At 44.6% G+C, this 24,867-nt stretch overlaps 1 protein-coding gene and 1 long non-coding RNA gene across 3 annotated transcripts in view; both read left to right on the forward strand.

Annotated features, from left to right (window-relative positions):
- The first annotated feature begins 605 nt into the window (after nt 1-605).
- Nucleotides 606-8,757, forward strand: LOC119566421. The gene is made up of 3 exons (XR_005225476.1): nt 606-667; nt 2,881-3,004; nt 7,142-8,757. It is a non-coding gene; the product is annotated as an uncharacterized LOC119566421 (long non-coding RNA).
- A 13,423-nt stretch (nt 8,758-22,180) lies between these two features.
- PRPS2 (phosphoribosyl pyrophosphate synthetase 2) overlaps nt 22,181-24,867 on the forward strand; it is a 41,281-nt gene continuing 38,594 nt past the window's right edge. The window contains exon 1 of one of the 2 annotated variants that reach the window (XM_037900157.2): nt 22,181-22,446. In XM_037900157.2, coding sequence (XP_037756085.1) covers nt 22,325-22,446 — 122 coding nt within the window. In that variant the 5' untranslated portion in view covers nt 22,181-22,324. The remainder of the gene's footprint in view (nt 22,447-24,867) is intronic. The other variant, XM_037900168.1, reaches the window with a different exon arrangement.

Below are 24,867 nucleotides of genomic sequence, written 5' to 3' on the forward strand. Positions count from 1 at the left end.
TAGAACAGCTGTGCTATGAGAACCCCCACTCCTAGGCTGTTCACACACAGCCTCTGGCATGTAAGCTGCTCTTTGGATTGTGCAACCAAATGACACTAGCCAATACCTGTGATCCCAGACACAACCCTAGGAACCTCCATCTTGCAGTGTCCAGTTATGCCCGCTGGACGCTGCAAGCTTACATGAGTTTGTCAATTTAACAAAGAAATTTATATGTACCAGGCTTGTTATTCCAAGGAGAGTCTCTGGCTTGCTTCAAACCAAATACACTGCTTCAGGTAGAATAAACAAACAAGTTTATTAACTATAAAGATAGATTTTAAGTGATTATAAGTCAAAGCATATCAAGTCAGATTTGGTCAAATGAAATAAAAGCAAAAAACTGATCTTACCACTTTCAAGGCCCTTACAAACTTAGATGCTTCTTACCACAGGCTGGCTGGTTGCTTTTCAGGCAGGCTCTCCCCTTTGATCGGCACTTCAGTCGCTTGGTGTGGTATCTATAGATGTAGGTGGAAGAGAGAGGAAGAGCATGGCAATCATCTCTTCCTTTTATCATGTCCTTTCCTCCCTCTTGGCTTCCTCCTCCTCCCCTTCAGAGTCAGGTGAGCATTACTGAGTCTCTCCAAGCAAGGTTGAGCAATTCCCCTGGAGTGGCCTCATGCAGGTGAGTCATTGCATTGTAGCTCCCCTACTGGACAAAGGCTGTTGATGGGTTGTTTGACACCCCGCCCAGGCATTGGTTACTTTCCTTGCTGTTGCCTCTGGGGAGCTAATTCCCCCAACTTATAGCATGGCTGATTCCCCCAATTTATAGCATGTTTTAGTGACAACCATACTACACAATTCTCATAACTTCATATGCATTAATGATATACATATATGGATAGAGAAATGACTTTCAGCAGATCATACCCTTTCCTCTGATACCTTACAAGGCATGCTTTAGATGTAAAATCACAATTATACGAAAATGAGGAATATGGGGGGTACAGCTCGCTCCCTCAAGGTATAGAATGTCACAATGGGCTCTCCCTTTATTAGAGATAGCCCAGGATTTTATCTTCCAGAGTCCCAAATCCACAGTTGTTTTAGACTACAGGGAGTTACAATGCCAGACCATAATATGACAGTGTGACACAAAGGAAATAATTGGACCACTTCATCTTGCTTGGAGATTAATTTTACAAATACTATATTGTATATAGATATTTTTTGCACAAAATAAAATAAAAAATAGTTGAGATAGAGACTGAATATAGTAACTCACACTATCATTAGTAAGTATGACAAGAAGCTTCTCTGGGCTTCCCAACAAACTAAATTAAGTTACTCCCAACATTAATGCTGCATTAAAATTTTGTATGTCTTAAATTAAACTGTGTTCTGTGCACAGACCAGAGGCCTGCCTAACACTAATATCAACAACAAATACTTTGTATATATAAAATGCCTTTCTTCAGAGGCTCTCAGGGGCTATATAAACCTTTATGCCAAGGGCAAAAGAGAAACAAAAGGTTCCCCTCCTTTTCCTGCTAGATTCTTTATCTACATAAAGATGGAGAGGAGATTGTATCCCCAGTTCATGCATGTGCCTCCATGCGTGGATCTCTCCCCTCATCTATATAACAGGCTGCTCAACCATCTCCCCAGCAGCATCCCCCACCTCCCTGGCAACCCTCAGTGGCCTCCCTGCTGGTCTAGGATCTGTGGACTGGTAAAAAAAGTAGACAGGCTTGCTGGAGGAATGTGGGGAGAAAAAGAGAAGGGAAGGGACACATCATCCCCTGCAGTGCCATGGAGATTGGACAAGCAAGGTAACACAGTCTGGGGTGCATTATCTGTTGTGCATTGTCCCAGGGCAGCCATGCCCAGGGGAGGCCAGGGAAGGTCAGAGATTGGGGCAGAGCTGCCAGGCACACAAAGCTGTAGAGAGGCCTTGGCCTCCCTATCCTCTCTCACAAAGTTTGGACATAGGTCCCACAGTCTATGCTATGTAGGGCTGGCAGGGGGGAGGGGGCTGTCAAATTCCACCCCCAACTAAACTATTAGGGAGGAGATGAGGAGATCCTCATGGAATTTTCTTCCCTGGAACCACTTGGCAAGAGATTTACTGCAGGGGAGCAAGATCTGGCCTATAATAATTCTGTGTGCTTCAGTTTCCAAAAATAGTACATTTGATATTATTTTGGGGAGGTTTTGGAATTATAGAGATCAGTTAAACAAAGCTGCTCACTGAGAGAGCAAATCATATGGCTGACCCTTGGGATTATGTGAGGTAGGCCCAGTCTCTCTCTCGCTCATGAATGTAGTAAGTCACGTAATATGCCACATGACATTTAGCAGGAAGTTTTACATGTACTCCAAAACAAAAGCATGAAATTGAGTTTTGAAATATGTGTCCAACTGTCCAGATATCACAAAGTGCTTTGCTTCCAGTTTCTGTGAAGGATTTATGGGCGTCAAAAGGTTTTGCATGAAGCCTAGCTAGTTTTTCTTTCCTTGTTCATATCAGAATCCAAGCAAATTAGTGTGGTTTTGTAATGAAATGTACACATAACTTTATTTAAGTAGTCCCTTTCAGTTTAAGAAATTAGTATTGATATTCTGGTAGTGCCCACAATGTGCAATTTATGGTCCAGGCATACAGGAAGACACTGTCCCTGTGCTGAAGGGCTCACAACCCAGAATTTAGCCATGACACAATGAGTGAGGGAGAGACAAATAAAGGGAGAGGCTTGGGGGTTGAACAGGATTACAAAAAATAAGATTGTGTGATGACTGGGTGAGTTCCAACCATTGCAGTTTTAATGTGATATTCACATAGCTGAGAGCAGGCCCTGACTAGGCTACTGAGCAACTGTGCTATTATACCATCAGAAACAGGCATTGCAACAATGGAGGAAAAGAGAAACGAGAAATACAAAATACGGAAAAGAGAAATACAATGGAGGTGAAGAATAACTGGAAAAGAAGATCTACACAGAGGCACAGATCTTCAAAGGTATGTAAGTGCCCAACTCCCATTGAAATCAATGGGAGTTAGGAACTTAAGTACTTTTGAGGGTCTTGGCCAAAACCTTTTGAGTGGCCTGTACATTTTTTCTATAACTCTTTTCAATTTACCAGAGTCATCGAGGGCCAGATTCTGATACCCTTACACATACCAAATAGTAACTTATTTCACAAGCAACCTTGTTGATTTCAACAGAACTCTTCATAGAGTAAGTACTATACAAGGTGAGTAGGGAGCTCACAACCTGGCCCTTAATGTATAATTTATTTCTGCATGTTTTTGTGCATATAGGTCTAGTAAATTGAGGGGACTTAGGCAAAGTTTTGTGAGCTGCACAAAATATACCACCTGGAATCCTACAACCACCCATTTGGCCTTGGAAGGAAGGGTACTAAAGGAGAAGGGGGTGAGTGGGGCTTGGAAGGGGGAATGGAGTGCCATGTTCAGGCACAATGAAGAGTCAGGACTACAAGCTGGAAGGAAACATCAATATGCTATGGACTGGTCAAAATATATTGCCCTGGTCATGCCACTGTGCACCCAGTATTCTGTTCCTTCTGTGAACCAATTTTATGAATAAGAAGAGTATATATATTATAGGACTGTAAAATGTGTTTGTTTCTTGAGCAACATTGCCATCTAGTTATCTAAAAGCATTCAGTGTAGTATCTAATTGATTATATTAAATCACAAAGGTATTGTGATGGGTTCAGTCACAGAGATTCCCTTGGGACTGTCACCTGAGGTGTTAGAATTACCTCTAAACCCATTTTCCTTGGCAGCTTGGGACTTCCAGAACCCTGCCTTGTTGAGCCAGACATGCTAGCCTGCTGCAACACAGACCCAGGTCTGGTCCATGCCCCCAAAGCTGCAGACTTCAACCAAAAACTGCTCAGCAGGTCACCTATCTCCAACACCCATAAACCCAGCTCTCAATGGGATCCAAACCCCCAATAAATCCATTTTACTCTGTATAAAGCTTTTACAGGGTAAACTCATAAATTGTCCACCCTCTGTAACACTGATAGAGATATGCACAGCTGTTTGCTCCCCCAGGTATTAATCACTTACTCTGTGTATTAAGTATAAAAAGTAGGATTTAAGGTTTCAAGTAATAAAAGACAGAAAAGTAAGTCACAAGCAAAATAAAGCAAAAACACGCAAGTCTAAGCATTAAGAAACTGATTACAGGTAAAATCTCACCCTCAAAGATGTTCCAATAAGCTTCTTTCACAGACTAGACTCCTTCCTAGTGTGGGCCCAATCCTTTCCCCTGGTACAGTCCTTGTTAGTTTCAGCAGACATCCTAGGTGGAAACTAGGGGTTTTCTCATGACTGGAGACTTTTCTCATGACTTTTATAGCTTTGGCACAAGGCGGGAATCTTTTGTCTCTCTGGGTCCCCACCCCTCCTTCTAAATGGAAAAATACCAGATTTAAGATGGATTCCAGTGTCATGTGACATGGTCACATGTCACTGTAAGACCTCATTCTTCATTATCCATGGGCTGGCCCACACATCCACAGGAAGGTTTGCAAGTAAACAGACCCATTTACAACCAATTGTCCTAGTCAATGGGAGCCATCAAGATTCTAAACCACCATTAATAGCCCACACTTTGCATAATTACAATAGGACCTCAGAGTTATACTTCATATTTCTAGCTTCAGATACAAGAATGATACATGCACACAAATAGGATGAACACACTCAGTAGATTATAAGATTTGTAATGATACCTTAGAAGAGACCTTTTGCATAAAGCATATTCCAGATACATCATATTCATATTAATAAGCATATGGAGTGCAACGTCACAAGTATAAAATTGTCTTGAATTAAGCTGTTTAAAGTTTTTTTAAGGCTAGAACATAAGATAAACACAATTGCTGAAAATAAAACAGGGATCTAATAAAAGATCACCTTGTTGGCCAGCAGCAAAGTCCTGCAGTACGACAACAACAAGCTGCAGGTCTATATAAGATGGAGTAATATTTGATATCTTTCTCTATGGAATTACTGTACACTTCCTCACTGGAAAGTTCAACGGCTTCATATCAGCAGAAAACAGATTGGACACAGCAACAGCATTTTTGTACCCTCACTAATACCAGTCAGTTTTACTGGAGCGTGTGAGGAGAGTCTTCTGATTTGGTACACTGTGAATATTTGTACAGAATAGATAAACATCTATGCATTTTTCTCAAATGTAGTTTATACAATACACATTCATCAGTTAGTTAAATACTTTTTATATTGCCTGTCACTCAAAAAGTACTTAGGTGTTGAACATAAATTAATTCAATAATGAGTCCTAAATTTGGATTAATAGACCAGTTCTAACTCTTCAGAGAAAAGACAGACAGACAGACACACCCACCCTCTCTCCACAGGGCAAATATTCAAAATTAATGGTAAAAACAGTGACAGAGAAACTCCAATGGACATTCTTAGGCCCAGAATCATCCCTTGTCTAGGGACGCAAGGACCAATGGGAGGCAGCTTGGGTCTGCCATATCTTGAACTTACTGAAGAGGTCTGTTTGGCCGCAGGTGGAGTTTAGGGCTGCCCTAAATTGCACCTTGGCTGCCATGACCCCTCTGTGGGGAATAGCCAGGATATTAAAATGCCCTAGCCATGCCATGATGCTTCTTGCCCCAGCACACCTTCCTCCCACCAGTTATCCTTCACCTCAGCTATGCCTCCAGCACCAGGAGCTCTTGTGAGGGTGAGGGCAAGGATGTAAAGCCAGCAGTGTCCTGTCAATACACCCTCTCTCTCCTACTTCAGCCACACCTGTGCTTCAGACAATGCCATATGCTTAGTAGTGAGCTGCTGCGCCATGTGCTTGCTTCCTGTTTAGTTGTTTGTAAGATGCAGTGGTGTCACAAGGGGGGCCTCAGCATACTTGCTAACACTGACAGACCAAAACAAATAGAATTTTTATTTGCATAAGTGTGCATAATTTAGAAATGCAGACCATTTAATTCTAAACACCACAATAATTCTGTCTCCCTGTAACAGGCTTCACGACCCACCCCTCTTCCAGGGGCCTGCTTGCTCTCCCCAATAAGGCTCAGAGAGGCTTCAGCGTTGTGCAACATCCACGTCTTTATTTACTTAAGGTTGTGCCACCACCAGTGCCCATCTATATACAAACTTTACAGAAAGAGTCAGCCTTTAGCTAAGAGGCCTCCGGTACTCTCCCTGACTGACTGACAGACTTCTCCCTTGCTGCCCCCCTACCTTCTGGCTCCCTCCCAGCCTTTACAGCCCTTGACTTGTCAGGCCAGCAGCATCCTCAGACCGGCATCAGGCCTTTTCCATCATCCCCAATCTGCTTCCCTTGATTGGAGCTGACCAGGCAGTGGCTAATTAGGTGCTTTTGTACCAGCACTCTGCTACACTCCCCAACACCAATTTATTCTGCCCCCTTCAAGAACACCCTCTATCTTCCACCACATCTCATTTTGCCTCTTCTCCCCAACATGTACAAACACCCCAGACATACACACACATTTAATTCTGCTTCTGTTTTTGTGTTGATTGTCTCACTGCAGCTTTTGCCCTGAGCTCAGTCACAGCTCTGCCTCTCCTACTGGGATCTGGTCTTTCCTCCCCCTCCTGTCCCATGAAAAGAGCAGTGCCTTCAGCTGCTGTGATGTAGGACTAAGGGTCTACTAACCTGGTTCTTCAGCTCCCCCTTCTGGCTTTCGGGAGGGACCCCAGCAGCAGCACCCCAGTCACAATTGCAAGTCTGTCCTCTCCCTATCGCCGCTGGCTGGTTGGCAGAACAGCAGAAAGCTGTTGTTCCCCAGTGTTTTCAGGGAAAGGGGAACAAAGCACTGGCTACTTCATATACCAGGGAACTAGGCTCTGTCCTCAGCAGCTTGTAGCAGCTGTGTTTGGCTGCTTTGCCCTAGAATGTACGTGGATAGGGAATAGGGTTGCCAACCCACCAGGATTTTCTGGGAGTTTCCACGAATTAAAGATTACTCTTTAATTAAAGATGATGGCATGTGATGAAATCTCCAGGAATTCGTCCAACCACAGTTGGCAACCCTAATAGGGAAAGGCAGCCAACCAGATGGGGTTTTCTCTAGAGACTAACGATTTTCTTTGTAGATCCACAGGAGAATTGGAAAGTCCATTTAGTTACAAGTCTGGACTCAGAGAGGTCACAAGCTTCAGCAAGTGAGCAACAAATTTCCCCAACTTCCAGCTCCCCAGCCTCAGCTCCATCCTGACTGCTTCCTGTAGTGGTTGTCTCATTGTCACCAGAGGCTGATATCTCCATGTCTGCAGTAGCAGGGATTCTTCTCGCCAGAAGGCTGCCTGCCTAGGCCGTGGCTATAGTTCTGTCCCTGATGCAGAGTAGAGCGAGTGGCTGGGCCAGGAGGACATTCAACGGCTAGACTCGTGAGCACAGAAAACTGAGTCCAATGCCTACCGCTCCCAACTGTGAGTCAGATCTACTGGGATGAGGAGAGGCAGGATGATAATTGAGGAAGGAATAAAAATATGTCTTCTGTTTGTTCTGAGAATTAGGTTGAGTTTTTCCCTCCAAGGTTGCATTCACACTGCTGCTCATTTTTGGGAATGTTCATACAGTCATGCATCTTAAACAGAAAATGTACTTTTTGCAATGCTAACCAGACTAGATAGTATTATGATTTACAAATAGGTTATAGCGGGAACTGATGGTGCAGAATATTGGATTATGGGAACAACTGCAACTCTCCTTTTCAAGGTGCTTGTATGCAAATGTACACATGGGTGATAGAGGCTAACATCATGGGCTGATCAGAGGTTGGAGTCAACATTTTGACAGTAATTGGGAGATGACAGGTAGGATGTGGATAGGCCATAAAGGGCCCTGAAAGTGAAGCCAAGCATCTTATGTTTGGTGCAATAGAACAGGGGAGCTAGTGGAGGGATTCAAAGAAAGGGGGGTTGTACACATACAATAGTCTGCAAAAATCTCATGGTAAAACAGTTCTCCCAATTCCCACAATGAAACATAAACAGGTACAGCGATTTTCCTTTCTCCTCCTCAGGGACATCACTGTCATGTCACCCAGCTATAAGTCCACTAGCACTCAGTTCCCAGTTCCTTTCTGTCCTTGTTCTCAGGCCCCTACCCCCACCCCGCCATCCACCTGAGAGTGACCAGCAGTCTCATGACTCTTTGGCCCAAAATATAGTCCAACAACTCGGCCCTTTTCAGCATCCTGGCGCTGGCTCTCCAGCTCAAGAAGGTCAGCAAACTATCCCCTCCACTGGGCTTGTAGACCTTCTTCCCCATTCCCAGAGAGGGACTGCATAGTTTTCATCTCCCCCAGGTTCCCTGTTTCTCCCAGGTAGCACTCTCCTTTCTTTGCTCTCAATCTATGCTTTCAGGCAGCTCTCTCCTGTCTTCCCTATATGTTGCCCAACTGACTTCTTTTCACCCCAACTGGGAGGCAGCTAATCAGTTATAGGTGCAATGGACCCTATTCCCTCTCAAAGGGGCCAGTCACCCTGTGACAGGGGTGACATGGTCAAAGTGACAGGATGCTCTTTGCAGCTGCATTGTGAATGGATATAAGCTTGCATCTGTCAAGACTAGAAAGGATGTCGCAGTAATTAAAATGTGAGGATGTAGGAGCAGGATTTTATATTTGTACTATAAGAAAAAACATATGATTTGATTTCATCCTGCCAGCCACCCTTTTTGAATAGCAGAAAAGAATGACCCTCTGGGACATTGGAAGAAATGCATCTGACAGACTGTCAGTGTTTGTACTGATGTTAAGGCAGGGAAAGACCAGAACAATCCTTATGACAGATTATGGTCACCCTTTTGTTTTAGGTTTCAGAGCAGCAGCCGTGTTAGTCTGTATCCACAAAAAGAAAAGGAGTACTTGTGGCACCTTAGAGAGTGACAAATTTATTTGAGCATAAGCTCACAAAAGCTTATGCTCAAATAAATTTGTTAGTTTCTAAGGTGCCACAAGTACTCCTTTTCCTTTTGTTTTAGGAAAAGTTATAATGTCTACTATGGTTTCATATATGTGTTACAAATTAGGCACTCCAGTTAAATATACATTTCTTTGTTTTAAAGTTTAGTAAGTAAGAGACAGGATCTTGTATTGTGTCTATGTTAAGGAGATTAGAGGAACGTTGATGGCCTGGGCCCCAGTGTGAATTGTTTTGATTATAAGATTTTAGGAAGGCTTAATTTACAATGTCTTTTGCTCAATATAAACTGACACTGTTCGTATTCTCAAAGGTCTCTGTAAAAGACTTTTTGTGTGAATGAGGAATGTATGCATCAGGAAAAGATAATGTGTGAAGGCCATTGTTATAGCCAGATGGTCAAGGAAGAAGGAGTGAAGACACTTAACGACACCAGAGAACCATCAACAAACATCCATAATGAAGGAAGGGCAGATTGACGACCCTGAGGTGGAGGCTGGCACCCCTAAAGACAGGACAATTGATTAAATCGAAACGAGGTCAGGATGACCCTCTCAGAGGTATATTGGACTGTTAACATCAAAAGATACATCAATTAAGAAGTAACCGGTCACAAACTGACACAGCAAAATCCATAGACTTCAACAGAGAAAAAAGACTATAAGAACAGGGTGCTTGGCCATTGGACTTTGGGTTCATCTTGCCACACTCCAGGAGCATCGGATCGCGACTGGCAGAGCCCTGGTCCCCTCTGTGACCAATCTGGCTGGCCACTAGATTGATCCAGACTCTGAACTGGTAACTATAAACATCAACTGGTGGGACTGTGTGCGTGTGTGTGTGTGTGTGATTGAAAAGCATATACTAACAGTTGTATTCTCAATAAATGTGACGTGCTGTCTTCTCCCCATGTGCTTCTTATAAGTACAACAAGGAGATGATGAAAGCCTGGATGAGATCTTTAGCTCTGGAGATGGATAGGAAAGACTGTATCTTAGAGAGATTATGTAGAAAGGATCCAGAAGCCTTAGACATGGCCTGGATGTGGGGCTCTACAGAGATAGAAGATAACACTCAGCTTATGGGCCTGCGTGACTGGCAGGATGGTAGTATGGTCCACAGTGATCGAGAAAGGAGGTCAGGGAAAGGGCTTAGGGGGAAAGAGTGAGAGCTTTGTTGTAGCCATGTTGTGCTTGAGTTAATAGCTAGATATCCATGAGGAGATGTCACAGTGACAGGCTGAGATTTTAGTTTGGACAAAAGGAGACAGCTCTGGAGTAGAGAGGTAGATTTATGAATCATCAGCATGGGGATAGTAGTTGCATTTGGTTTCCAGAGGGGATTACTCAGAGATAAACTGTAGAGGAAGAAGAAAAGGCAACCAAGGACAGAGTCCTGTGGAACCCCCGTAGAAAGTTGGAGGGGGAATGAAGAGCAGTTAGAGAGGTATGAGGAGAACTAGGAGAGGACAGAATCACAGAAAACAAGGGAGGACAAGATTTCAAGAAGATGAGCATGGTTGACTGTGTTGAAGGCAGCTGACAGATCAAGGAGGGAGTTCTTTGCCTAGGAAGATTTCATTAGAGACTTTAGCATGAATATATTCAGTGGAGTCCAAGAGCATAAACTCGAATGGAGACAGCCAGTGATTGCAGACAGTGCATTCAACAACCTTAGAGATGAAAGAGAGAATGGAGCTGGGACAGTAGTTGGAGAGGCCAGTGCGACTAAGGGTTGGGTTTTTTAAGATGGAAGAGCCTAAACCATGCTTGAATTGTGATGGGAAAGAGCCAGAGGAAAGTGACAGGTTAAAGAGAAGAGTAAAAGGGGATGAGAATGGGTGCCAGAGAGATCAAGAGATTCAACGGTTAGACTCATGAGCACAGAAAACTGAGTCCAAGTGAGGACTGAAGGAGCGAGGGCATGGCAGGCTCAGAGGAGAGGATGGGAAGGGGTGGAGTAGGAGCAGGGCCTGTGGCAGAGCCAGGGGTTGAGCAGTGAGAACCCCCCTGGTGCATTGGAAAGTTGACGCCTGTAGCTCCAGCCCCGGAGTCTGTGCCTATACTAGGAGCTGCATATTAACTTCTGAAGAGCTGCATGTGGCTCCAGAGCCACAGGTTGACCACCCCTCCTCTACTTGAATTGCTCAGAGAATTTCCCCTTATGTAGTCACTTTTTGTATGGAGTATTTTTTTTCAAATGAGCTTTTCTTTCACCACAGTGAATGTTTTATGTATTGCTTTTCCTTTGGGTACTGTACATCTGTGTGGTGGATGATTAGGAAATGATTCCACAGGGATGAATGAACAAGAAAAAAGAAAAGATGTTGATAAATCACAAACCAGATTACATTTTGAGGAAAGAGTGATGAAAAATATGTCTCTTTTCTGTATAAATAATAAATGAATCCTGGAGAGCATGTCTAGAGATTTCTATGAAGTGGGAATACAAGGCAATAACTTTATATATAAAAATTTTGAAGTCTTTATGAAAATAATAAAGCTCCTCACCTGATTTATTACTGTGTGTCTTATTTACAAGTTATTTTATATGCTAATATTCTTGACAGAGTATCTGTAGGTGTATTAGAGCAGTGTCTCATGAGTAATTTGGGATCAGACTACAATACCAGAAAGCAAACTTAGGTAGGTCTTTTCAAAGGGTCTGCAATGTGACAACCCATAGTAAAAACAAAGACCACTGAGTATGCTATAAAGTTCTTAACTAATTATGTAAAAGAGTACATGCTTTCTTATTCAACTTTTAAAAGGCTTCTTCCCTGAGCCTGCCATGCATCACACTAAAAGTGTGCATCACACTAAAAGTGAACATTATAGGCAACTGCTCAGCTTGTGCTGATGTAAAACAGGGGAAATTTTTTTCATTCATTTCTGAAAAATTCAACAAAATCACCACACTTTTTGGTAATCTGAAAAAAGAAAAGGAGTACTTGTGGCACCTTAGAGACTAACCAATTTATTTGAGCATGAGCTTTCGTGAGCTACAGCTCACTTCATCGGATGAAGTGATTGCATCCAATGAAGTGAGCTGTAGCTCACGAAAGCTCATGCTCAAATAAATTGGTTAGTCTCTAAGGTGCCACAAGTACTCCTTTTCTTTTTGCGAATACAGACTAACACGGCTGTTACTCTGAAACCTTTGGTAATCTGAGATGCATAAAAGAGCCTTGCAGAATTCCATTCATCCACTCACCTGAGCTAAATAGGACTCTTTCTTTGGTGATTATGACAAATGTATCAACTTTACTATCAACAAACCAAGCTTGTTTTAATTTATTTAAAAGTTTCTTGCCCTTCTGGTCATGGAGAATATCTTGATAGTGTAAAATGAGTATAACCAATGTTGCAGTTGGCTAACTTTCTCCAGTTTTTTCTTCCATTCCTTGTTGTAATAAATTGTATCAGAATGTAAACTGACTTGGAAACTTTACCTTTAGCAATATCAATTATTAACATCCCCTGATTTAATTCTGGTATCATTTCTGCATTTGTTCAAGCTTCGACTTGTTTTGTACTCACGTTGCATTCATTTATTTTTTATGTTTTTGTTTAGTGTTGTACTTATATGAGAATTGTTTCCCCATTACCTAAATCACTGGCAACATTTATAATAATTATACCAAAAATTTAACATACTGCTAACCAGAGGCACCGACTTTGTGATTTGCTGGGGGATGCTCGATCCCCCACTCTGCCCCAGGCTCTGCCCCCACTCCATCCCTTTCCCCAAGTCCCTACCCCCGTCCCCACTCCACCCCTGCCCCGTCTTTTCCCACACCGTTCTGCCCCCTCCCTCGAGCGCCCCACCCCTGTTCCTCCCCCTTCCCTCCAGCGCTTCCTGCACGCCGCTGAACAGCTGATCTATGGCGGAGGCAGACGCTGGAGGGGAGGGGGAAGAGCTGATCAGCAGGGCTGCCAGTGGGTGCTAAGCACCCACTATTTTTTTCCATGGGTGTTCCAGTGTTGGATCATATTAAAGAAATTCTGTACTAAAATCACAAATGAGTTTGATTCCCCATAGTTTAAATTCCAGACTATTACTAATTAAGAGGTCTCTTGGTTTTTGGTACTGTTTCGCTCCCTTTATGTGTGAAACTTGCAAGCTGCTAATTGTGTTAGTAAATCCTAAGACAGAGTCTGTTCTCAAAGCAATACTTTGTAACAACAGAAACAGCACACAGAGACTTCCCGCCCTTTTGTTGTATTTATCTCGCTTTGTTGACAATTGTGATTAAAATAGAGATAGAGGATGTATGTGGATGGATGCTTGGTGTGCATAATAACTGAATGATCAGGGAGGTGCCAGCCTAAGAATCTAGTGTCCATGGGCCGAAGAAGGCGTCAAGTGGAAACAACCAGAGGACCCCTGGAGAGCAGACTGGAATCCACCCAACAGCCTCAAGGATGGGAGAACCGAAGAACAACACGGAGCCGTCAGGAATGTGCCATCTGCTGATTGATTCAGCAACAGCATGATGAAGCAATTCCCATAGAGTGGCCTAGGAATAAATCCCTATAAAAATGGACTCTAGAAAGTGAGAACTTTGGGGTCTGATTCTGCAAACCAACTTCCAGGAGCGTCTGATGTGCATCTGACAACGCCCTGCTCCCTCCTCATGTCCAGGCCAGCTGGCCAGTGGCTTGGCATGAGCAACTCTAAGGCTGGTAACTATGATAATAACTTTGCAGAACCTCTATGTGTGTGTGTGTGTGTGTGTGTGTGTGTGTGTGTGTATGAATGAATGTGTGAATAAATATGAAATTGAATGGAATGTTAAAGCTATAACTAACTGCTTGCTATGATTCTTTCTGTATTCACAATAAATGTGGCATTTTGCCTTTTCCCCTTTAATAAGATCCTGCTGGTTTTTATTTTATTGGTATAACACCAGCCCCGGAGCACCCATGGACTTGGCGCCTATGCTGCTAACAACTATTTTCATCCAAGTTTTGCAACTGCTCCAGTAAAACAAAATTCAGAGTAAACATCTCCAACCAATAGCCAAAACCTGTAAAACATATAATACTCTTTCCCACCAACCTTCTTCAGAGAAGAGAATGAAGGCTTGATCACCTCCCGCCCAGGATAAAAATCAGACCCTTAGGGTATGTCTACACTTCAGTAAAAAACCTGCAACTAGCCCAGGTCAGCTAACTTGGGCTTATGGGGCTAAAAATTGCAGTGTAGACATTTGGGCACAGGCTGCAGCCTGGACTCTGAAAAGCCTGCAGAGATACTAATGGAAGGAAGAAAACCCTGTGGGTGGTTAGATTCTCTTCCTCAACTCCTGTGTTGGATCATATTAAAGAAGTTCTGTATTAAAATGAGTTTGATTCCCCATAGTTTAAATTCCAGGGTATTACTAATTAAGAGGTCTCTTGGTTTTTGGTACTGTTTCTCTCCCCCTGTGTGTGAAACTTGCAAACTGCTAATTGTGTTAGTACATTCTAAGACAGAGTCTGTTCTCAAAGCAATTCACAGAGAGAGAGACTCAAAGCAATACTCTAACAACAGAAATAGCACCCAGAGACTCCCCGCTCTTTTGTTGTATTAACAATTGTGATTAAAATAGAGATAGAGGATGTATGTGGATGGATGCTTGGTGTGGATAATAACTGAATGATCAGGGAGGTGCCAGCCTAAGAATCCAGTGTCCATCAGCTGAAGAAGGCGTCAAGTGGAAATAACCAGAGGACCCCCGGAGGGCAGACTGGAATCCACCCAACAGCCTCAAGAATGGGAGAACCAAAGAACAAGATAACATCTAGCAGCACGGAACCGTCAGGAATGTGCCATCTGCTGATTGATTCAGCAACAGCATGATGAAGCAATTCCCATAGACTGGCATAGGAAGAAATTCCTATAAAAATAGACTCTAAAAAGTGAGAACTTTGGGGTTTGATTCTGCAAACCAACTTCCAGGAGCATCAGATGAGTATCTGACAAGGCCCTGCTCCCTCCTCATGTCCAGGCCACCTGGCCAGTGGCTTGGCATGAGCAACTCTAAGGCTGTATGATAACAACCTTGCAGAACCTGTGTGTGTGTGTTTGTATGAATGAATGTGTGAATAAATATGAGATTGAATGGAATGTTATAGCTATAACTAACTGCTTACTATGATTCTTTCTGTATTCACAATGAATGTGGTATTTTGCCTTTTTCCCTTTAATAAGATCCTGCTGGTTTTTATTTTATTGGTATAACACCTGCACAATGGGTAGTATTTTACCAACACAGAGATCCTGAGATCCACAGGCAGCAGGGCCATCTACAATGAGACTTAATGCCTTCAGACAAGCTGTGGCCTTCTGCCTCTGCACATGCTTCCTGGCAACACTGAAAAGACTTTTCAACCATATAAAGCAAGATGTAGAAAAGTGAGTGCAGTCTCAGATTATTTTAACATGTTGGTGTCTTTCCTAGAGCTGGTCACAAATTTTCTGATGAAAGTTTTCCACTGGAAAATGGTGACTTGACAGAATCCTGTGGAATGTGTCAATTCTGTCAAAATTTCAACAGAAACCAGGCAGGCTGGTTTTCTGCCAGCCTGGGATCTCTGCGCAGCGGGGTCCTGGACTTCCCGAATCCAAAGGTACTTGCCTCCACGGCTACCCGACTCCCCAGGCAGCTGCCTCTCCAAGCTGCCCATTTGCCAGACTCCCAGAGCAGTCCAATTTCCTGGCTTCCAAGGCTCCTTACTCCCGAGGCAACTGCCTTCCTGGGTTCTGTGACTCCCCAGGTAGTCAAACAGCCCAGAGAGGTGGTTGCCTGGGGAGTTAGACTCTATGGGAATTTGGGGAAAAAGCTGAAAACTCCATTTTGGTTCCCCGAAATGAAATTTTTCATAATGATTTTGTTCCAATTAAGCCTATATCCAATTCAAGCAGGGTAAACTCCACCTGTGTAAATCCCTGTTCTCCTTGTCTACACTAAGAGTTTGCAGCCTGCAGCTATGCCAAAGGCCAAAATTGGGGCTAACTCCCAATGTAGTCAAGTCCTTAATGTATATCTGTGTGGTGGGGAAGAAGCAGCATTGCTGGACCTTGTTGTCCTCTGATCCAATGGAAAAGGGAAGGTTTTTTTAAAAAATATTTCCAATTTCCTTCTGCTGGTATTTGCAACCAAAACAATGCAGGATTGTGCCAGCATGTGGCAAACTGAAATGGACTAGAAACTGACTAAAAACAGAAGATGGCGCAATAAAATATATTATCTCACGCACCTCTTCTCTCTAAAAACAAGTGAAACGGGCTAGTTTATTTTCATTCTCCAGACCAAAAGAACTAAGCAATGTCACAAATGGTGGAAAGTAAATGAGATTTTTTTTCAGTTTTAATAATGTTATTTGCAAAAATAATGTTTTGAATGTTTTAAATATAACTTCTAAATTACTAATCACTTATAAAGCACCACAAATGGAGGCAGCAATTTACAAAACAAAAAATTCAAAAATCCTCAAAAGTCATCTTATTGCCAACTCTGAAGATTTTATTGCAAATCTGGTGATAACTGATGTGTTTTTTAAAGCCCAACTCTTAGAATCAAGAGATTGCATGAGAATATCATCTTCCATGAAAAAAGAAAAAAAAAGTAAGTTTACAGCCCTCCTAATTGCTGAGAAAGTTTTGAAAACATGAAAAGAAAAGGAGTACTAGCGGCACCTTAGAGAATGCAGCCGATGAAGTGAGCTGTAGCTCACGAAAGCTTATGCTCAAATAAATTGGTTAGTCTCTAAGGTGCCACTAGTACTCCTTTTCTTTTTGCGAATACAGACTAACACGGCTGCTACTCTGAAACTTGAAAACATGAAGTGAGTGTACCCTAAAGGCTCAGAAAGCTGAAGGCAAATAAAAAGAACCTAAAATGTATTATTTTTGTGTCATGAGACTGGAGGAGCCTGACATGTTTTTGAACATTTGCAGTTGGAAATATTGCTAAAATAACTCACAAGACAACATCTCCATTAAGGCAAGAAATTGAGAACAAGGTACTGAGAATTTGGTGAAACCTCCCTGAGGCTCTTATTCCTTTTAAAATTATTTTATTTTTATTATTTATTATTTTTAATTTGTACTTAAAAACCAGTACAGCTCTGGAACAATTGGATCATCATTTGAAAACAATGAAATTGCCATGCCAGAATATGAAGACAGTAGGGTTACACAGTTATAATTGTAGTGTTGCCAGTTCTTGATATTTTTCTCCACAAATCTCACAATATTTGATGTTTACCTTTAAAAGCCTCAGTTTCAAGAGAAAAGTGATTAGGTGAAAATCTCTGCTTTCATTAAAAAAAAAGAAGAAGAAGTAGTTTCTAGCTTCAAGGTTGGAGAGAAAAGACTGAAAATGTGACCCAAGTGTACCCTGGAAACTCAATGCAAATAAAAATGATCCTAATTGTTTTTTTATTTTAAATCTCACAAATTTTAAATCAATTTCATAACTCTGTCTGTGGCATGACTCATGATTTATGAACATTTGGGGCTGGCAATACTGTAAATGAGGACAGAATTTGGCCCACAGAATCTTTTACCAGAGATGATTGTGAAAGGCAGGAAAGAACCAGCTTGACATTTAGTTCCCAGGCCTTACTGAAAAGGCTGATATTGTAAATAACAATTTTTAATTTTTTTAAACTAAGAGCAAATTTTGACCAGAATTCATTGTAAGACAATAAATGTGGAAACCCACAGTAACATTTTGAGTCATTTCTCAGAGTATAACAGTTTTATTTTGAGGAAATTTGAAAGAGTGTCACTGCTGACTTACCAGGAAAGGTTTGCAAAATGTTGGTTTAAAACAAGTGGAGGTAAAACGGGTGAAAGGGGAAAAAAGCAATAATAGAAAAACAAAAATAGTTTACAGTTTCCTAGAAAAAAGATTACATCACGATTATGAGTTCAGCTCTTGAGTTCTTAGGAAAAACTTATCTTCACTATGCTAAATTACTAAAACACTGTCTTGAAGACAGTAACAGATTTCTCCAGCAATACCCTTCTGCAGCAGAATTACCTATATTGCCCCAGTTCTGCTAGTTGGTAATTGCTAGAACTGTGGTGCCTTAAATTAGCCACAACTGAACTGACTGGGGTCTACTACCAGCTAATGATCAGGAAATAGGAATCTCTCTTGATCAAGGAAAGAGAAAAATTCTTTTGTCCCACATCACGTAAGAATCTCTCTGCTTTCAGGGGTTGGGAGAAAGGAGGAACTAGCTAAAATAAAACTTTTTTCATTGAAAGATAGTTTTTTGTCCTATATCCATCTGATGGCTTCTCTACACTACAAAATTAAGTCGACTTAAGTTGACATAAAGCCATCACAGTAATTAAAGCAGTGGTTCACATCCACACTACACTCCTTCTGTTGGCGGTGTGTGTCCTCAACAGGAGTGCTTCCACTGACTGAAGTGGAGCATGTGAGGCACTGAAAGCTGGAGCCCCTCAGCCCTTGTGTTGATAGCCTGAGCTCTCAACCGGGCACAAGGCTCACAGCTGGCCCCTATCTGCTCCAAGGGCTAACCGCCTGAGCTGTGAGCCCAGCACTTAGCTCACACCTTGGGCTGTCAGCATGGGGACGAGGAGGGACAACAGCTGTCAGTGCAGGGATCCGGCGCCAGCTGTCAGCCCCTCATGGGTCCGACAGCCAACAGGCAATGTAAGTAATGCAGTGTCTACACAGACACTGCATTGCCCTCACTACATAGATCTAAGCACTATGTCTCTCACGGAGGTGGAGTTATTAAGTCAATGTAGTGAGCAATTTACATTGGTGGGCGCACCACCTTAGTATAGACACTTACATAGTTAGGTCAACGTAAGATGCCTTACATTGATCTAATTCTGTAGTGTCAACCAGGCCTGAGTGTACTTCTCATTTACATAATTAACCCTTTGAATAGGGAAAAGCAAAAAAGGCTCAATTTTGCTCTGAGGCAATGCAAAGCAAATGGTTAAATTAAAGCAGCCCTGACAATACCCTTAGAGTTCTGGTAGTTTTGTGTGGGTCTGTATAGGTGTGCAGTTAGTACATCCAGGGAACAGGATAGCCATAATTTGAGTGCAGGGCCAGGAACAGGCCCTTCAGTACTGCTCCTTGTGCATATCATCACCAACAGTAAGTTCCTTAGGCCAGTGGTTCTCAAACTAGGGCTACTGTTTGTTCAGGGAAAGCCCCTGGTGGGCCGGGCCGATCACAGCTCCCACTGGCAGCAATTTGCCGCTCCAGGCCAATGGGGGCTGCGAGAAGCGGTGCAGGCCGAGGGATGTGCTGGCCGTGCCTCCTGCAGCCCACATTGGCCTGGAGCGGTGAACTGCGGACAGTGGGAGCCGCGATCGGCCGAACCTGCAGACGCGGCAGGTAAACAAACCAGCCTGGCCCGCCAGGGGCTTTCCCTGAACAAACCGGGGCCCTAGTTTGAGAACCACTGCATTAGATAACAGACTATTATGTTTTTAAAACTACCCTTTTTAAACTACCAAAATAGATTTATAATTGAATAAAATTGTAGGTCATTCAAACTCGCAGATACCTGACACTACCAGGTTAAATTATACTATATCTGGAATTTTTTTTACATATTTTTGTTACAAGTAATGCTGTAACCAAAAGATAAGCAAACATACTTTTTTCTCTTGTTTACTTCCTGCATTTGAAAGCAATTTGTGTGTATAATCCCTCTGGCCGTTTGGGCATTTCACACAGCAGAAGGGGAAAGAGAAATAATTTTTAAAAAACAGGAAATCTGATTATAAACCTAGAAAAACTGGCAGAGTGGTCAGGGGCAGGTGCAGCACCTCAGACTACTTCAAACTTTTGTTATTTGTAATGACTAGCTTTTGAGTTGATGGCATCACCCAAAACACAAAGCTACAAGTGTGGGAGATGTCATTGCACAAGTGGATCCCTCTCATCTGAGTGGGAAGGAGATGCAGGTGGGTAAGGGAATGGTGGCCCTGTCCCCTTGTGTCACCAATGCAGATAAATAATAGCTCCTATGTTCAGGGATGGCAAGAAAGGGAACGATTGTACCATGGCCCCCAAACTGTCTGTGATTATAATGACCCCTAGGGCCCCAAATGCCTCTTGCCAGGCCTGTACATTGCTGGCATGAGGCTGCTACTCCCTAGAGCTCCTCATCTCATGGCCCAACCTTTGCATGGGATAATGGTGCACTTCACTGCCAGGGCAAAGGCTGGGCCATGTGGTGAGATGACCTGGGCTGGTGCTGAGATCCTGGGTTCACATCCTCCCAGCCCCCCTCTGCTGCCCCCAGGGGCCGCTCCTGGGCCCCAAATCTCCCTGACTGTCAGCCAACCTGGCCAGCCCCCCTCCCCAACCCGTCACTCTCATTCATAGAGAAGCCCTCTACACCTACATTCCACACAAAGATGGACTACAAGCCGTCAGGAACAGTATCCCCGGTAATGTCATGGCAAACCTGGTGGCTGACTTTGTGACTTTGTCCTCACCCATAACTATTTCACATTTGGGGAGAATGTATACCTTCAAATCAGCAGCACTGCCATGGGTACCCGCATGGCCCCACAGTATGCCAACATTTTTATGGCTGACTTAGAACAACGCTTCCTCAGCTCTCGTCCCCTGATGCCCCTACTCTACTTGCACTACACTGATGCCATCTTCATCGTTTGGACCCATGGAAAAGAAGCCCTTGAGGAATTCCACCATGATTTCAACAATTTCCATCCCACCATCAACCTCAGCCTAGACCAATCCACACAAGCGGTCCATTTCCTGGACACTACTGTGCTAATAAGCGATGGTCACATAAACACCACCCTATACCGGAAACTTACTGACCGCTATGCCTACCTACAAGCCTCCAGCTTTCATCCAGACTACACCACACAATCCATTGTCTACAGCCAAGCTCTACGATACAACCGCATTTGCTCCAACCCCTCAGACAGAGACAAACACCTACAGGATCTCTATCAAGCATTCTTACAACTACAATACCCACCTGCTGAAGTGAAAAAACAGATTGACAGAGCGAGAAGAGTACCCAGAAGTCACCTACTACAGTACAGGCCCAACAAAGAAAACAACAGAACGCCACTAGCCATCACCTTCAGCCCCCAACTAAAACCTCTCCAACGCATCATCAAGGATCTACGACCTATCCTGAAAAATGATCCCTCACTCTCACAGACCTTAAAAAGAAAAGGAATACTTGTGGCACCTTAGAGACTAACAAATTTATTTGAGCATAAGGTTTCGTGAGCTCACAGACCTTGGGAGACAGGCCAGTCCTTGCTTACAGACAGCCCCCCAACCTGAAACAAATACTCACCAGCAACCACACACTACACAACAGAACCACTAACCCAGGAACCTATTCTTGCAACAAAGCCCGATGCCAACTCTGTCTACATATTTATTCAAGTGACACCATCATAGGGCCCAATCACATCAGCCACACCATCGGAGGCTCATTCACCTGCATATCTACCAATGTGATATATGCCAGTGGTCTCCAAACTTTTCTGATAGCGCACCCCTAGGGAAAAAAAAATTTTGACGCAGGCGTGCCGCCGAAGAAAAGAAAAGGGAGGGGCCGCTGCAGGCGTGCCGCTGAAGACCGGAACAGTGGAAGGAGCTCCACCTGCCGCTGCAGAATCAAAGGTTGAAGAGCTGCCGCAGGCCAGCGGTGCTCCTCCTGGTGTGCACCCACAGGGATCGTCTTGCTCACCCCCTGGGGAGCGTGCACCCCACTTTGGAGACCACTGATATATGCCATCATGTGCCAGCAATGCCCCTCTGCCATGTACATTGGCCAAACTGGACAGTCTCTAGGTAAATAAATGGAATCATCAGGAATCATAACGTTCAAAAACCGGTAGGAGAACACTTCAACCTCTCTGGCCACTCAGTAACAGATTTAAAGGAGGACTTGTGGCAACTTGGAGACTAACACATTTATTTGAGCATAAGCTTTCGCGAGCTACAGCTCACTTCATTGAGCTATAGCTCACGAAAGCTTATGCTCAAATAAATTTGTTAGTCTCTAAGGTGCCACAAGTCCTCCTTTTCTTTTTGCGAATACAGACTAAGAGGGCTGCTACTCTGAAACCACCCCTCAACCCAACCGCCCCCATACCCAGCCTCCCCCTCACGTGCCCCCCACCCCGTTGCCCCGCTGGCCTCTCCCGCCCCGCCCCCTCCTCCTGCGGGCGCGCAGGCGAGGGCGGGCCGGGGCCGCCCTGTTATTTGACCCGCGCGCGCGCTCGCCGGCTCTCTCCACCGGGAGCCTCAGCCCGCGCTCTGCTCCCGCCGCTGCCTCCCTCCCTCCCTGCGGCGCGGCCATGCCCAACATCGTGCTCTTCAGCGGCAGCTCGCACCAGGACCTGTCCCAGCGGGTGGCCGAGCGGCTGGGGCTGGAGCTGGGCAAGGTGGTGACCAAGAAATTCAGCAACCAGGAAACCAGGTGACGCGGGCATCGGGGGGCTGGGGGGCTGTTAATGAAGCGGGGGGGGGGGCAGGGCCCGCGTTACCTGCTCTCCCCGCCTGCGTGCGTCCCTGGTCCCGCCCCCGCCTTCGGGTTCCGGGCCAGCGCCGTGTCCGGCCTGGTCCCGCCGCTCCCCCGTGCCGCCAGCCCGCAAACTGCCCCCCCCCCGCCCCGCTGAGCCTGCGCCCTGCCCTGGCGCCGCCACCTGAGCCGTGACAGTTGGCTGCCCCCCCGCCCCCCTTGCCGGGCTGCCCCTCCCCCACATAACGCGCGGAGCGGCCGCGGGGTGGGGGGGGGGGGGTCACCACCTGTGGGATTGAGGGTCCCTGTGTTTCTGTACCAACCCCACACGCTCCCTCCGTGGTGGGAAGCGCGTTATCCAGCCGCGCCCCCCCCCGTGTTAGGGGCACTTAAAATTGCCGGCAGGAAGGATGAACGGAAGCCTTATGGCACCGATGAGGCGGCTAAAAATCACCCCCTTGCTTAGATCTGTTACAGCGTCTTGATATTTGGGGGAGGGGAGGCAGGGAGGAGAAGAAATTGTATTTAAGAGTTGTGTGTCTTAAGCATTTAAGCTTAAGAGTTGTGTGTTACGCAGTGTTGAGGACCCCCTCCCCCTGTTGCTGCGGTGTGTAGGTGTCCCCTAAATGAACATCTGCTCCTCCCAAAAAGAGCCTAGTATTTTTCGTTATTGGCTGCTGCTTTCTTTTGCTCCGTTCCTTACTTTGTCTCTTGGAAGGATGCTGCTGGCCTTTCTCTAACCTCCCTTTTAGAGGGAAGGCATATGAATGATTCTGCTGTCAACTAGTAGGTAAATTATCTACAGCTGTTAAATTAACAGTTGAGAGTATGTGGCAGAGAATGCTCTCACTGGAGAACATCATCTTAGGCCTTGTCTACACTGCCACTTTACAGCTCTGCAACTTTCTCGCTCGGGGTGTGAAAAAACACCCCCCTGAGGGCTGCAAGTTTGAGTGCTGTAAAGTGGCAGTGTAGACAGTGAACTAGCACTGGTAGCTGAGCTCTCGGCGCTGGTAGCTACTCCGCTCATGGGGGTGGGTTTTTTATAGGGCTGGGAGAGCTGTCCCCCAGTGCTGGTGCCGTGACTACACTGCCACTTTAACGTTGCTCGTGAAGACATACCCTTAGACTCCTGCTGTAAAGTCCTGTTTGATTGTATCTATTATAGTGGATTGTGTGACTAAATAGCTATGAGTTTGCATAGTCTAGTATTCTCTGAGGTAGAGCCTGAAGGGACCTGGAAAGATCATTTAGTCTAGTCCCCTTCTCTGAGGCAGGACCAAGTAAACCTAGACAATCCCTGACAGATACTTGTCCAATCTGGTCTTAAAACCTTCAATTATGGGGATTCCACAACCTCCCTTGGAAGCCTATTCCAGATCTTAACTACCCATGTCGTTAGGTGGTTTTTTGGGTTGTTTTTTTGTTCTTTTATACCTAACCCAAACCTTCCTTGTGGCACATTAAGCATGTTTCTTTTTGTCCTATCTTCAGTGGGCACGGAGAACGATTGATCACTGTCCTTTGTACAAGAGCCCTTAATGTATTTGAAGACTGTGATCAGGTCCCCCCTCGTTGTCTTTTCTCAAGACTAAAAGTGGCCAGGTTTTTAACCTTTCGTCATAGATCAGGTTTTCTAAACCTTTAATCATTTTTGTTGCTCTCCTTTGGACTCTCCAATTTGTCCACATCTTTCCTAAAGTGTGGTGCCTGCAGTTGGACCTAGTACTCCAGCTGTGGCCTGACCAGTGCCAACTAGAGTGGGACAGTTCTCTCCCACCTCTTACATAACTATTCTGGGGTGTAATAAGTGTTCTGTCTCCTCTTCTCCCCCCCCCCCCGCCACAGTTGCATCATATTGTTGACTTTGTGATCCACCATAACCCCTAGATCCTTTTCATCCGTACATCTGCCTAGCCCAGTGGTCCCCAAAATGTGGGGCATGCTGTCCTAGGGGGGGCATGGAGGAACATTTGGGGGTGTAGTGAGGCCTGGGTCAGCCCCACTGGGGCGCAAGGAAAGACCACTACTGAGACCCGCTCTGCCCCCAGCCGCAAGTCCAGCCCCGGTCTCGGCCACCAGATCCTGGTCGTGATCCTAGCCGTGGCTCTGCTCTCGGCCACAGCTCCCAGTTTGTGGCCCCCGCTCCTGATCAGGAAAGGTGGGGGGGGGGAGGGGGGGGGAGCAGACAAAAAAAGTTAGCCGGTTCTTCCCCAGTTTATATTTGTGCGTTTGATTTTTTCCTTAAGTGTAGTACTTTACACTTGTTTCTATTGAATTTTTCATTTTGTTGATTTTGGACTAATTCTCCAATTTCTGAAGGTCACTTTGAATTCTAAACCCATCCTTGAAAGTGCTTGCAACCCCACCTATCTTAGT

Source organism: Chelonia mydas, chromosome 1 (assembly GCF_015237465.2).
Source record: "Chelonia mydas isolate rCheMyd1 chromosome 1, rCheMyd1.pri.v2, whole genome shotgun sequence".
Taxonomy (NCBI): Eukaryota; Metazoa; Chordata; order Testudines; family Cheloniidae; genus Chelonia; species Chelonia mydas.